The sequence below is a fragment of the Elephantulus edwardii genome, unplaced genomic scaffold (genome assembly GCF_000299155.1).
Source record: "Elephantulus edwardii isolate Elephantulus edwardi_28Jun2011 unplaced genomic scaffold, EleEdw1.0 scaffold00218, whole genome shotgun sequence".
NCBI classification, from domain to species: domain Eukaryota; kingdom Metazoa; phylum Chordata; class Mammalia; order Macroscelidea; family Macroscelididae; genus Elephantulus; species Elephantulus edwardii.
The window spans coordinates 2,225,279-2,240,853 of record NW_006399968.1 but is presented as its reverse complement, the minus strand read 5'-3'; the positions used below and the strand labels follow the sequence as shown (position 1 = coordinate 2,240,853).

General features: G+C 48.5%; 1 protein-coding gene across 1 annotated transcript in view; it reads right to left on the bottom strand.

The window, feature by feature from the left end:
* Positions 1-10,045, bottom strand: part of CAPN2 (calpain 2, (m/II) large subunit) — an 84,463-nt gene extending 74,418 nt beyond the window's left edge. Inside the window, exons 1-2 of the mRNA XM_006898038.1 lie at positions 9,697-10,045; positions 2,977-3,046 (exon numbers count right to left, since the gene is read on the bottom strand). Coding sequence (XP_006898100.1) covers positions 2,977-3,046; positions 9,697-9,933 — 307 coding nt within the window. The 5' untranslated portion in view covers positions 9,934-10,045. The remainder of the gene's footprint in view (positions 1-2,976; positions 3,047-9,696) is intronic.
* Between the last annotated feature and the right edge of the window lie 5,530 nt (positions 10,046-15,575).

Sequence of the window (15,575 nt, the reverse complement as noted above, 5' to 3'; positions counted from 1 at the left end):
CAAAACCTAAGCACACACCCTAATGAGTAGGCCAGAACCTCTGGTGGTTTAGTGGGTAAGGAGTTGCACTGCCAACCAAAAGGCGAGTTGTTCAAATCTACCATGACTCTTCAGGAGAAGGATGGGTAATCTCCTTCCACATGACTTACAGCCTTTGAAAACCTGCTGGAGGTTCCAACTCCACAGCAAAGAAACTAGTAACAGAATGAGTGACAGTGGTAGAGAGGTGCCTCCAAGTGCTCCCTCTCCACAACCTTTAACTCTGAGAGCTTTCAGGTGTTCTTCCTCCTGTTAAGAAAAGTAAAACAGGAGTCCCTGTTTTTCTATACTAGCAAAGAAAGAAGTTTGAGAAACTACTTTGCAATGGGAGGCACGGCTCCATAACCAAGGGAGAAAGGGATTCCTATAAAGGCTCTGGAGATGGGAAAAGCTGTCATGCTTATTCATGGACTTGTTATGTGCTGTGTGCTGTTGTGCTGGAACCAACACTCTGGGTTTTCAGAGGCTGTAAATGGAAAGGAAGCAGACTGCCCATCTTTGTCCCATGGAGCATATGGGAGACCTTCCTGCCTTTGAACTGGCAGCACAACTTATCCATTATCCACTGGGCTACCAGAGCTCTGCTCAGGGAGAGCTGGGTTTTAAGAGTTTACCTATCAAAAGTAAGACTGGCAAGTTTATTCGTGAAAGGAAGAGGGGGTCACTGGGGACTGGCTAGTGCGGGAAGGATCAGGATGATTAGTCACAGGCACAGTCGTTCTTTCAAGGTGACTACCACCGGAAGTCCTTTCTGGGTCTTAGAGCTACACAGATGACCAGGATGCTCACATGTATGCACAATTCAGCATTTTTCAGAAACACATGCCTGTGGCTCTTAAGATGGCCATCTCCAAGTGAGGTACTTGTTCCTCCATGCCTCCCTTTACAAAGTAGTTTTTCTAATAAATCTTGCTTGCATGGAAAAGCCTAGGCTCCAGTTTTTCTCTTCTTAACAGGAGGAAGAACTCAAGCTATTATGACTGGAAATACATTTAAGGAGTGACTGGAGATAGTCTTGGCAAGTGCCTTTAGGGAGTACTGGTGGTAGTGTTAGGTGCAGTGGAGTCAAGGTGGTCTCACAGTGACCCTGTGAACAATAGACTTGAACCCTGTCCTCTCCTGTGCCATCCTCACCCTCTACTTGAGCCCATTGCTGCAGTCACTGTGTCAATCCATCTGGGTGAGGGTCTTCTTCTCTTTCACTGATCCTCCATTTTTCTTAGCATGATGTCCCTCTCCAAGCAATACCCAGGTTCTAGTGACACGCCCAAAGCATGTGCGACAAAGCCTCACCATCCTTGCCTCTGGGGAGTGGCTGGCCAGAATGCCATTCAGCACGGGTGTGGAATGTACTGTGCTGGGGCTCCCTAAAGCTCCCCAGATTGCACTGATGTCTCCCTCAACTTCCAGTTTCACTAACTTTTGCTTTTTCTAACCAATGGCTTCACCTTAGGTGCACATACAGCCCTGGTCATCTTTCTTTGGAAGGTGGTGGTGGAGACAAAAGAAGGTAGGAAAGGGGGGGGTCAGTTTTCCACAGGGAAGCATGTGCTCTGGCATCTCAGGAATCTGCTCCTTCTGAACTGTGAACAGCTGTACGCCGGACACATCCTCCCTGAGGCCCTTCCTAATGATTGATATGCCACCCTGACATCTCCTAGGGGCCAGCATCATTCCCCAGGCCCCTTCAAGGGAGTCCAGCTCACGGTCAAGTACAAAGGTTGACAGCATTTATATCATAGGTCTCACTTCTGCCATGGCACCTTAAAAGAGCATAATAATACCACCTCAGTTCCTAGAACCACACCACCTCGGTTCCTTATAACCACATCCCCTCAATTCTTGCAGTCACACCACCTCAGTTCTTGCAAGGAGAGCTTTTACCTGGCAAACAGGGCATTCTCAGTACATCTTACTATTATGAGGAGGAACCAACCTTTACTAAGAAGCCTAGGAAAGCAGATACAGTTCAAGTAGATCCATTTTATTCTTGATGGATCTCCTGGGGAGCCAGTGGATGCTGGTAATAGGAAACATGTCTCTGGTCTATCAAAGCAAATAATCTGCTTAAGCAATCAGAGATATTTCTTACTATTTAAAAGAAAATAAAAGATGGCAAGATTGCCAAGTGACATTCCTAGGCCCACTGTTTGGGAAGTGAATGGTACAATTCTCAACAAGCATGACATCCAGAAGCAAATCAGAACACAGCTGGAAGAGCAGTGTTGGCTGCCCACAATTCAGACATGCCAGCTGACTGTAAGAAACATGACATGAGCCTCACAACAATGACCCCACTTCCCTGTTGTGATACTATGGCCACCATGGCTGCAAACACATGAACTCCCCCATGCCATGCCCTAACTTCCTCTCAAATCTGGTTTCCTCCCGTGCAATTCACACTTAGTCACCTCCCTGACATGACCTCAGAAGACAATGTGCTCAGGGAGTCCCTCTCCTTGGCTGTCTGCCCAGATTGTTTCACAGGCCACTCACTCATGATTGGCCCTAGAGGGTACAGAGAGCATGGTGGCTGAGATCCACAAGTCCTCAGTGCTGGTGGGCACATCCTTGTCACCACAGCAGCTAGCCCTGTGCAGGGTCTACACCAGGACCAGTTCCAGCCCACAGCAGAGTGCAAATGTGCCAAGTTCTTCCCACAGGGCTTCTAAGAGCAGCAGGTTTTAGGGAGGCACAATACTATCTATGCCTGCTGCCCCTCTGGAAGGACCTGAACCTCAAAATTTTTGGCGAGCGGCTGAGCTCATGAATCCTTTGCAGACAGGAAGCCCTGGCTCTGAGTGCTTCCCCGTGAGGCTGGGGTGGGGCAGCTGCCCACTGTGGGCAGGTCATTCTAGTCAGTCAGGGGCTGCAACTCACCAGGTTGCCTGTGAAGGAAGAAATGGACAGGACCCCATAGCTCCCACTGTCACTTACCCAAGGCGCCTTGGCAGATGTCAGTGCGGGTGGCTCCTCCCATAATGAACTGGGGATCCTCGCAGATCTCCTAGGGAAGAGACCCACAAAGCGTGTCAGCTTACCGCATGTTGTTTCACATCAGGATGCTAATAGGTGCCCTGGGCTCCCTTTCCATCCCTCTGCTCTGGGGCATGTTGTGGAGTTGAGGAGAGTTTGGGGGTCTCCCTCTTGGGGTTCCTCTCTGAGCCCCCATCACATGGGCCCCAGGGATGGGTGGGTATGCTCCTGGCTGGGAAAGGTGGGACCTGGACCACACACACTGCAGGCTGCCTGCAGGCTGCTTCTGTGCTGCTATCTTCAGGATTCTATGTCCACTGTGGAGCGCCTGCCTGACAGGCTTGCGTCCTCCCCTCTGGTCTAGCACAAGCAGTCCTGCTAGCATGGGGTTCCTGCCCCTCCCAGCAGCTCTTTCCCTACATCTTACCCCTGGCAATGACAAATCAGAGCGACCTTATGAGGCATAGTACAAGTTCTCCATAGGGGGCTGTGAACCTGTTTAGCCGTGGGGGGTGGGGTGTAACTGCCGAACTTTCAGTCAGCATCTGCTGCCTCCTCTTCCACGCAGTACCACATCTCAAAGCTCACTCCCACCTCCTCCACGGAACTCCTTTCAGACCCTGCTCCTCAATCTCCCTCTAAACTCTGACCTCCACAGTTATATTCTTGTGGGTCAGCTCTGGTGACCTAAAAGTAAGAAGCTGTGCTGCAATCCTAAGTGCACGTGGTTCGGATCAACCAGCAGGAGCAGGATGGGCAATCTTCTCCTGTGTGATTTACTGCCTCTTAAAACCTGCTGGAGGGTCAGCTGTAGGTTGGTTCCCACCTTGTAGTTTAGTACTTAATTGTGAGCTGTCTGGGGGGCATTATGAGTCTTCTCCTGCCTTCCTAATGCATATACGCTTGGTCACGTGGCCAGGAGGGACCAGTCCTTAGAGAAGGACATCACGCTTAGAAGGGTGGAGGGACACAGTACAGGAGAGGAAGACCCCGGATGAGATGGATTGATACAGTAACTGGGGCAAAGGGGTAGGTGTGTTGGAGTCAGTGACACTGGCTCAGGACAGGGCAGGGTGCAGAGGTGCTGTACATAGATAAGGTAACTATGGTTGCAGGAGACTCGATGGCACATAACAACAACAACCAGAAAGAGGAGGTATTTTTGTTATTGTTAACCACCACTGGGTCAGCCCCTGACTTCATGCACAATGGAATAAAATGTGACTCAGCCCTGTGCCGATCCTGTCATCGGGTGCAGGCTGGATGCTTGTGGTTTCCATGGGCTAATTTTTTAGAAGTAGACTGCCAGGCTTTCTTGTCTTTGAGAGCTCCCTGAAACCCATTCAGCATCCCAGCAACATGAGTGGCTCCAAAGACAAATGGGTGGTGACTGGGCACAAGCTGGAAATGGAAGCTGCGTCTCCAGCATGGGTATGGAGACTTCACTACTGCACCTCGACACTCCTGAACTCTTCCAAGGGGCCTATATGACACTGGAGGGTGCAGCCACACTTCTTGCACCTTCTGTAAACACCACAATGGGCTTGGTGCTGCACCTCATGCCACCTTCTCAGGAACACAAGATGGGTAGTATCCGATTTCACAGATGAGATTGCAAAGGAAACACAACATGTTTGGACACCCAGCTTAAAAGTGAAAGGCAGTCCTGGGATTTGAACTTACGGATCTTGGCACTAAGGCACACACTTTTCATTCTTGCCGGCTTCTGATGTCTAACAAATCTCCAAGGGAGTTGGGAGTCTCAGGGACACTGTCCCAATGGGGCTGGCCCCCAACAGTGTTGGCTTGGTACATTTATTGGTCCTTAAGCTTTCCACCCCCAAACCACAGAGGAAGTCAAGCATCATCCTGGGCTTGTGTGCACCGCCCTCAGACCTTGTGTCTGCTGAGTGCTGCGGATGGGTGCTACCCACCACGCCCTGCAGCCAGCGTCTCTCAGCGAACAAGGAGAGAGAGCTGGCTCTGTAGTAAGGCCTATCCCTGCCCACCTCTGCACCCTGAATCCCCGCTCAGGGCAAAGGGCTCAGGGGCTGTCGGATGAGAGGATGCTTTCTGCTGAGACATGAAGTCGGCTTTGCCAAAGAAGCCTGCAGGCAAGCACTTAGCTGACTGGGGGGAGAGGAATCTTGGCACTGGCTGGGAGCCTCTTTTTTATAATCATATTGATAATCCTTCCCATGCCAGAAGGATTTTTCCATTGTTTCAGAAACTTTCCTGTCTTTGCCTCTGGGGCCTTTACAGAGAGGTAAAAATTCTGAGTGGTAAGAAAAGATGCTTCTGAAAGCAGGAGATAGTGCACAGCGTGCAGGGAAGTGTGAGATGTGACAGCCAGGGAAAGGAGCTGGAGTCCTGGCTGCCTGCTTTAAAACCTGGAGGTGCCACTGGTTATACAAACTTCACAAGCCTGAGCAAGTTACTTAACTCTTCAAACTTCAGTTTCCTCACCTGTAAAATAGAACTGCCAATGACAAGATTGCTCTGAGATTAAAACAAGCAACCGTGTAAGCATATCTTGATAAGGACTCTATAAACATCACCTACGATTATCATAAAAGAGACTGATGATAAAATCAGAGCAGTCAGTCTAAGCAAGTCCTCACCCTCTTGCAGACATGGGCATCTAGGAGAGAAAGAGGAGTAATGATACCAACTCACACTCCTCCCACTCCCTGGACATCTATCCCATTACATGGAGGGTAACAGGTGGCCACTGGGCGAGAATGAGTAACAATACCGACTCTCGTTCATCCACTCCCTGCACATTTGCTTTATTACACAGAGGGTAACAGATGGTTTCTCATGTTGCTCTGATATTGAAGGGACATCACTCGGATTCAGACACCAGCACACTCAGGTTTTGGCAGACTTTCCAGATTATAACAGACTAGGAAAAGAGGCCTGGCTCTCTACTTTTGAAAGCCAGTCAATACAAAGTCTATGGATCCCAACAGAATTGTTGTTGTGAGCTGCTAGTGAGTTGTATGACTGATAGCGACCCTGTGAACAACAGACCTGAACCCTGCCCTGTCCTTTGCCATTCTCACCATCTTTGACACACCTGAGCCCACTGCTGTAGTCACTGTGTTGGTCCATCTCGCTGGGGGTCTTCAGTTGACCTTCCATCTTTCCAAGCATGAGACCCCCTTCCCAGGAACAACCTCTTCTAGCAACATGTCCAAAGATATCATCCTCTTTGCCTTTAGGGAACACTCTGGCTGCACTTTCTCCAAGACACAGTGTCCAACACAGTGCTGGAAGGTGAACCTCACAGAAGATATTCAGGATACTGCGGCACTCACACAGGCCACACTAGTGGACCTGGGCATTTCAGTGACCTTCAGGATGGCCCAGGACTTCATGCGGACTCACCATGAGTTGGGATCAACTTGATGGCAACTAACAACAACAACAACCTCCTAACTGGAAGCTGAGCATGTCGTCCTGGTCTAGCCAGTCTCTGCCTTCACTGGGCACTCTGCACCAATCCTTGCCTCCCCGCAGCCTCCACCATTTTCATGTCACTAGTACTGTGAACGTCCTGTCTAGGAGAGAACAATCCCTCTCTGAGATGAAGCAGACTGGCCTCCATTCCTCTGGATCCCAGACTATTTCATCACATCTCTTGGCCTTTAACCTGAAACTCGTCCTTTTCTGGACACAGAACATGGTCAAATTTTTCTACATCTTGTTCTACATCAAGCCCCGGGTCCCAGTTTACCGACCCTTTCCTCTACCTCTTTCTACAGGCACAATCTCAAATTAGTCGGCCCCATTCTTCAGTCCCAGTTCCTCACTCTGGTCTCCTCTGTGCTGATACTGACAACACTCCAGCATCTAGGTTTGGTGGGAACTTCCTGCACTGCTCGCCTGACCTGGCAGTGTGAGAACATGGCCCAGAGAGCACCAGGTATAAAGGCACTGGCGCTGAGCACATGGGCTACAGACAGTCCTTTCTCCACCGCTAGTGTCTTTAACTCTCTGGGCAAGTATTCAAGCTTATAACCTCTCCAAGTCACAACCTCTTCAAGGGCAGAGCCGTTGACTTGATTTTAAACCATGCCAAGTGACTGCCACAATGGGCTCTAGAGTGTCAGGAAGCAAGAGGTCAGCACAGGATAGGATAGGCTTCAGATCTGCTGTTCATATGGTGATCGCTATGGGTTGTACTCAACTTGATGGCACCTAACAACAACAGGGTTTCCTTGTTCTAGTTGGACAATGGCTTCTTGGTCTATGTGTAAGTTTTGCATGAGCACAATCAGGTGTTTTGGGATTCCCACTGTTCTCAAGGTTAGCCATACTTTGTTATGATCCACATACCAAATGCTTTTGCATAGTCAATGAAACGCAAGTAAACATCTTTCTGGTTTTCTCTGCTTTCTGCCAAGATCCACCTGACATCAGCAATGACATCATTCATGCTATAGCCTCTTGTGAATCCAGCTTGAATTTCTGGCAGTTCTCTGTTGATGTACCATTCCAGCCATTCTGAAGCGATCTTCAGCAAGACTTTACTTCAATGTGATATTAGTAATTTTGTTTGATAATTCCCATATTCTGTTGGCTTGCCTTTTAAAAAAAAAGGGTACAAATACGGCTCTCTTCCAATCAGTTGGTCAGGGAGCTGTTTTCCAAATTTCTTGGCATAGACTAGTGAGCATGTCCATGTCTATGTCTGTCCACTGCAATTCCTAGGACTTTATTTTCTTTTAAATAATTTTAATGAGCATTTACAGAGATTTTAGATTTCCATTCATTCATTGCTGCATTTCTCTCCCCCTGCCCCCCCCAGTTCGCTTTCAAAAGTAAAAGAAACACTCCTTCCCTGGTACACAATCCCCCCGCACTCTTCCCACCGCCCCAAGTACATTCCACTATGCAACCTTAATTGTGGACTCTTGTGATAACCATAATACCCTATCATACATCACTTTTAAATTATTCACTCCCTCATCTGTTTCAGTGCAGTATACACAATTTATCCAGTTTTTCTCAGTCTTACCCCAACCCTGTGGGACTTTATTTTTAAGAAGAAATCAAATGATCAAAAACCAATGGTAACGAAGAAGTTGAGGTCGGACTGAAAGCACCGATGCCTTCAGTAGGAAGGAGAAATACTTGGCTATCATTACATTAATAAATTATGAAAGGGCTAGGAAATTACCAGAATACAGTTATTGAGGTAGTAAGATGGGGATGTCTGCTAGGATAGTCAGGCAAGATTTCATGAGGAGGAGTATGTCATTAAATCCCTAAAGAATGAGAGTGAGCCAACTGCAGACTGTCAGGAGATTATCTCAGGCAGGTGAGAAGACCTGAGGCTTACAGAACTGGGCACTCATGAAGGCCATGAGTCAGGTGAGTGGGGAAGAGAAAGGGATTTAAGCACCACTCCCGACTTTGACCGCTGGTGGGTAAAAAAAAAAAGCACTGCACGAGGTTTGGACCCACTAGCTACTCTGCAAGAGACAGGCTATCTCTCATTCAGAGGTTTGTCTCTGAAAACCGGTTGGAGGGTTCTGACTCCAAGGTGCTTTGAGAAAACAAAAACTCAGCTCGAGATGGACTAGTGCCACGGAGAAGGGGCAACCCTGGGAAAGAAAGAGTCCCCAAGAGCGCTCCTGGCCAGGCCAGTCCTTCCTGTCCTTGCTGCCCTATGGTCAGGGAGTGAGGCAGGGCAGAGGGATGCTCCTACGCATATCAGGAGAGTAAAGGCTGAGTTTCTCAGGAAGCTCCCTTCAGATGGTGAGGAGCTCAGGCCTGTCCCCCAGGGGGGGCAGGAAGTAGCAGGGACACCACGGGAAACAAATGGACTGCTAGATTAGGAAGGAGAGCTTGTCTCCGCGCCAACCAGAGGGATCGGCTGGGGCCGAGCGGACGGAGCACGGGGGCTTCGGGATTCCAGGGGGGATGGGAATTCCAGGGGCCCTGGACCAATGAAGGCTAACCCCGCCCTGAGCATCCCCCACGTTTTCCGAGGATCACCCATTTTCGTAATGCTCATTCGGAAAACAAACAAGAAACTCTGGTTAGCATAACCAAGACTACACGACACAACGTAATCCCCAAGAACAAGGTTTGAGCCTTCTCTAGACGGACGGAGAAGACGCAGACTGGCTTTTCTAAGTCGGATACTGCCTGCTCCCTTCTCACCTCCCCACGCCCCCCCAGGGCTGGCGGAGTTTGGACTGGGTCCAGGGGCAATCACTTGGCAGGCCTGTTTTTGGGGTGTGGGGACAATGACTTGTCTCAGCCAGCGCGTTAGAGGGAGTCTCCGGGATCCCCCAGAAGCCTTTTCCACGTTCCCTCGGTTCAAAGTAACGGCTTGGGGAGCGGAGGGCGGCTCTCGGTCCACACCCCATCTTACTCCGCCGGCCAGTCGGGCTGTTCCAGGCCTGCGTGGACGCGGCGCCCAATGGCCCGGGGCCCGCACTGCCCGAGTCCTCCGGCCTGTCCCACCGCGGGCCCCTTCCACTCCTGACCTCCAGTTCTGCAGGCTGAGGTCCCAGCTCCCTGCTCCCCCGGCGCCGCCGGTCCCACCGCGGGCCCCTTCCACTCGATGCTCGAGTTTTGCTGGACTGAGGCCCCAGCTCCCTCCCCCACCGGCGCCGCCAGTACCGCTGCACCGGCCGCACCCTCGAGTCCTCCGGCTCGTCCTACCGTGGGCCGCTTCCACTCGATGCCCCGGGTCTTGCTGGAGTAAGGTCCCAGCTCCTTGAAGCCCAGCGAGGAGGGCATGGCTGGGAAGGAGGGGTCCTGGAAGAGCGCGCCCACTTCCAGGCACTCGTCCCGAAGGGCCGCGTAGTCCTGGTTGAGGTACTTGACAGCCCTCTCGTGAGAGCCCAGCCCCTCGGCCGCCTCGCGGTCCTTCACCAGCTTGGCTGCGATGCCCGCCATGCTGCGTCTCTGAATGCGGGACAGCGAGAGCGGCAGAGGCGCACCGAGCAGGCTGCGGGGCTGCTCTGAGCGGAGGCGTCCCGGGTGACTCACGCCTCGGGCAGCGCACGCTGCCGGCTGGGTGTGGCCTCGCTCCCGGCCTGCTCGGAGGCGGCCCGGAATGCGGCAGGAGCCGGACAGCGCTGGCCGGTGGCGGACCGCGGCGCCGGTGCTGCCACCTGCCGACGGCTCCAGGGACCGGCCGGACATTAGGACGCGGGGATGGAAAAGGTGTGGCTGCACCCGGACGGGGTGCGACTGTGGGTGAGCGAGGCTGGGCGAAACCCGCGTGCGGAGAGGCTGACTCCTCAGGGAGTACTGTGTGAGTCAGTGGACGATCAGGAAGTGGGGTCACGAAGACTCCACGACCATTGAGCCCTGCTTTGTGCCAAATACTCATGTTCTCTAGTTCAATCTGATAGCTCAGTGAAGGTACTGCTGCCGCCATTATTTTACAGATGGGAGAACGGAGGAGCAGAGAGGTTAAATGACGTTACTTCATGTCGCACAAGGAAGCCCTGGAGGCTAAGTGCCCAAGAAGCTACGCTGCAATTCCAAAATTATTATGGTTCGAATCCTCCAGCTACTCTGAGGGAGAAAGATGGACAGTATCCACAGCAGGAATTCCAAGCCAACAAAAACACCCAACTTATCCTGCTGCCATGGAGCTGACTGTGCACGATTCATCAAGCCCCCTCCACCCCGTGTGCTAGGGAGGAGAATGCTCCTTGAGGCTTTCTTTTTCTTTTGGAATTTGAGTTAAAGTTTACGAAACAAATTGTCCGTGGGGCAGTTTTGGGGGTATGATTTAATGGAAGCTGATAACCAACTGCTTCTTCTATGTTGTCACTGGGTGAATTTGAACTGCCGACCTTTAAGGTTAGCGTGCTATCACAAACTTCTCGGCTATGCAGGGACCTGCAAGACACCAAGGCCCGTGTGTATTAAAATTACATACTATGGTTGCTTGATGGGGTTGTCAGATTTGGCAAATCAGCATACAGGATACCCAAGTAGATTAGAACCATATAAAATGGAATAAAACAATGACTCAGTTTAAAGACAGGTGTACCTGAGTCAGGCCAAGGGACCTCTCCAAAGCACCAAGGAGCAATGATGCCAGCTTAAAGAGCAAGGTGCACTTGCTTCAAGCCATAGTCTTTTCAGTTACTTCCTATGCATCTGAAAGCTGGACATTGGATAAATAGGGATGACAGCAGAATCGGTGCCTTTGGGTTATTGGAGAGGAGTACTGACTATCCCACGGACTGCCAAAAGAGCAGCCAAATATGATTGGAGAAAGTGTAACCAGATTGCTCATTGGAGAAAAGGATGGTGAAGATTTGTTTAACATATTTTGGGCCTTTTGTTAGGAGGGATCAGTCCTTGGAAAAGCACACCAAGCAAAAGAGAGGAAGGCCCTTCAATGTGATGGATTGGTACAAGGACTGCAGCAGTGGGCTCGAGTATGTCAGAGCTGGTGAGGATGGCACAGGGCAGGGCAGCTCAATGTCTTACCACGAAGCCACCAGAGCTCCACTCACTCGGGAAATCTTTGATCTGTAGCTGAAGACTATAGCTGAGGGGCCAGCAGAGCAGGAACATGTAACCTCTGAGGTCCTTTCATTGCCTAGGATTTGTGGTATGAGGCTTTGGTAGCTGATGGGACAGTAGGACAGGTCAGCCCTGTGCATACTTCTTGACCCTCCCAGACTTACAGGTCCCTAAATGAGGCTGGGGATAGAATTCTGTACCATCAATTATTTATTCATAGCAAATACTGTTTATAAGAAACATAAATGCAGGCTATACACATGGATTTCATCTGATGGGAGGCACAGGAATCAGATTGATTACATGTGTGGAAGGCACCTTTGTAGAAGTTCGATTGTGGAACACACCATCAACTGCTCATATGCAAGTTCAAATTAAAACTAAAGAAGGTTAAATCATATCCACAGTAATCAAAATTTGACCTTAAGTCTATCTCCCATGAATTTAAAAACCAACTCAGGAATAGGTATGAGGTCTTGAACACTAATGAATGAAGACCAGATAAGTTGTGGGAAGATATCAAGAATATCTTTCATGAAGAATGCAAAAAGTCATTACTAAAAAGGAAGAAGAAAAGACCAAAATGGATGTCAAAAGAGACTTTGAATCTTGCACTAGAGTACCTAGAAGCCAACGCAAAGGGAAGAAATCAAGAAGTTAGGGAGCTGAGTAGAAGATTTCAAAGGAAGGCAAAGCAAAATATTATAATGAAATGTGCAAGGAGCTGGAGTCAGAAAATCTAAAGGGCCAAACCCACTCAGTATTTCTTAAGCTGAAAGAACGAAAGAATAAATTCAAGCCACGAGTTGCAATGCTTAAGGATGCTATGGACAGAATACTGAATGATTCAAAAAGCATTAAAAACATATGGAAGGAGTATACACAGTCATTGTACCAAAAAGAATTGGCTGACACAGAAGAATTTCAAGAAACACCATATGAGCAAGAGGCAATGGAGGAAGTTCAGGCTGCTCTGAAGGACTTGGCAAAAAAATAGAGCCCCAGGAATCGATGGAATACCAATTGACATATTTCAGCAAACAGATGCTGCTGCCCTGATTGTGCTCACCAAGTTGTGCCAAGAAATCTGGAGGACAACCACTTGGCCAACTGGAAGAGATATATTCCAAAAAAAGGTGACCTGACAGAGTGTGGAAATTATCGAACAGTATCACTAATATCACACACTAGCAAAATCATGCTGAAGATTATCCAGAAAAGACTTGAACAGTACATTGACAAATGTACTACCAGAAATACAGGCTGGGTTTAGAAGAGGTCATCGCATTAGGGACATTATTGCCAATGTCAGATTGGCAGAAAGCAGAGTATCAGAAGAATGTATATCTGTGTTTCATTGACTATGCAAAGGCATTTGACTGTGTGGATCACAATAAATTTTGGCAAACCTTGAGAAAAATGGGAATCCCAGAGCACTTGATTGTGCTTATACAAAACTTATACTTGGACCAAGAAGCAGTCCTCAGAACAGAGCAAGGAAACACTGCATGGTTTAAAATCAGGAAAAGAGTGGGTCAGGGATGCATCCTGTCCCTGTACCTTTTCAATCTGTATACAGAACAGATCATTCGGGAGGTATAGCTTTATGAGGAGGAGTGTGACATTAAGATTGGAGGGAAGACTTATTAACAACCTACGATATGTAGATGACACAATCTTGCTTGCTGAAACTGAAGAAGACCTAAAGCACTTGCTGCAAAAGGTCAAGGACCAGGCTCTGGACACATCCACCCTTGCGATGTTGATGCCAAAGAAGAACCGAATTGCCATATATGAATTTCTTTTTAAGTAGGGGGTGATGGTGGCCAAGAAGGATGTCCACATGCCAAAACAACCTGAACTGACAGACAAAAACGTGTGTTAGGTTAGTGGACTTAAAGAAGAAATCAGAGAGAATGGGAGAAAGTTTAATGCAGCTTTATTAAAGGGGAGAAAGGGAGCTCCTGGGTGAGTTCCTCATCCTGGAGAGGCAGAATGGGAAGTCACCCTGTGAACTTCCTGGGGAGGATTTTTATAAACAGAGTCTTTAGGAAGGGACATTCCACTCTGATTTAGGAGCCACCTGCTAGCTCAGCCAGACATGCAAGGCTGTTTGCTCTTCTTATCAGCAACAGGCAAGGCCATCAGCATTTGAGTTCTGAATTCTTCATTCTTCTCTTTGGCCCCCTTTGCCCAGACTAACAAAATGCCCAACCTTCATGTCATGAAGTCCATGCAGAATCTCAAGTCACGAGGTTATGTGAAGGAACAGTTCGCCTGGAGACATTTCTACTGGTACCTTACCATCCAGGGTATCCAGTATCTATGTGATTACCTCCATCTACCCCCTGAAATTGTTCCTGCCACCTTGTGCTGCAGCTGTCCTGAGACTGGCAGGCCACGACCAAAAGGTCTAGAAGGTGAACGACCTGCAAGATTGACTCGAGGGGAGGCTGACAGACACACATATGGAGCGCAGTGCCTCCTGATGGCTGCAAGAAAGCCAAGCCGAGGCTGGGGCTGGGTTAGCAACTGAATTCCAATTTAGAGGCGTATTTGGTTGTGGACGTGGTCAGCTACATCAGTAAAGTTGGAGGAAATTGTTTTGTATTGCATAAACATGTAGCCAGAAAAAGTAAAAAAAAAAAGGTCAAGGACTGTAGTCTTCAAAATAGATTGAAGCTCAACATCAAGAGGACAAAGATACTCACCATCGGGCCAATTGGCAGTACCATATTAGATGGAGAAGAGATTGAGGTTGTTAGCAATTACAGCTTGCTTAGATCCATAATTAACACTCTTAAGCACCAGCAGTCAGAAAATCAAAAGACAAATTGCAGTGGGAAATCTGCTGTCATGCACCTCTTCGGAGTGCTGAAGAGAAACGATGTCAGTCTAGATACAAAGGTGTGCCTAATCCAGGCCATGGTTTTCTCAATTACTTGTTATGCTTCAGAAAATTGGACAATGACTAAGACAGAATAATAGATGCCTTCGGGTTGTGGTGCTGGAGAAGAGTCTTGAATATACCATGGACCGAAACTCTGTCTCACTTACTTTTGGCATGTGACCAGGAGAGCTAGGTCCTTGAAGAAGGACATCATGTTCAGAAGGGTGGACGGAAAGTGCAGGAAAGGGAGACCCCCGATCAGATGGATTGATACAGTAATTGGGGCAATGGGGGTTGGTGTGTCAGAATTAGAGACTGGCTCAGCACAGGGAAGGGTTCAGAGCTGCTGTACATAGGGTCGCTATATAACACAGGCAACTCAATGGCACATAACATACTATGACAGGTTTAGAAGCAGGAGTGGAATTCACTTCCTAAATAACATGCTTCAGGAACTCTATGAAATTTGATCAGCGTCGATAGCTGTAGAGGGGCTTCAGGGCTTTTGTTCATAGGGTCGCTATGAGTTGTACTTGATTCTAAGGCAATTAACAACAACAATAATTAGCTTTGAAATCAGCCTTGGTCTTAGGTGACCAGACATCCATTTCAAAAGACGTTATTATGTTTTGAAGGAACTATTTCTTTGCTTCCTACAAATCCTTTGGGGACTTCCTATTGCCCCTGCTTCTTAGTTTTTCTGGACAGGAGGACTGTAAGATCACGTGAGTTTTATTTTGCCATTAAATCTTGAGAACTGAGCATCCCAAACAATTCTTCATTCCGTGAAGGCATCGCCGTCCCACTTCTGTGCATCAGGCCTAGCTTTGAGGTCCTCTTTTTTTAAAAATTTTTTTTATTATTAATTTCAACGAAAATTTAGAGAGACTTTGGATTTCCATTCATTCATTGTTGCACTTTTCTCCCCTCCCAAACCTCCCCCCTAGTACATGCCCCTCTTTGAAAAGTAAAAAAAAAATTCTTTCATTGTTTTACAAACCCTCCCCCCAGGTCCACTCCACTTTACAGCCTTCGCTCTGGACTCCTATCATGACAAAAATATCTAAATGCATATCCCTTTTAAACAGTTTTCTCCCTCATCTGTTTCAATGCAGTATACATTATTGAACCCATCTTTCTCAGTCTCCCCCCAGCCCCA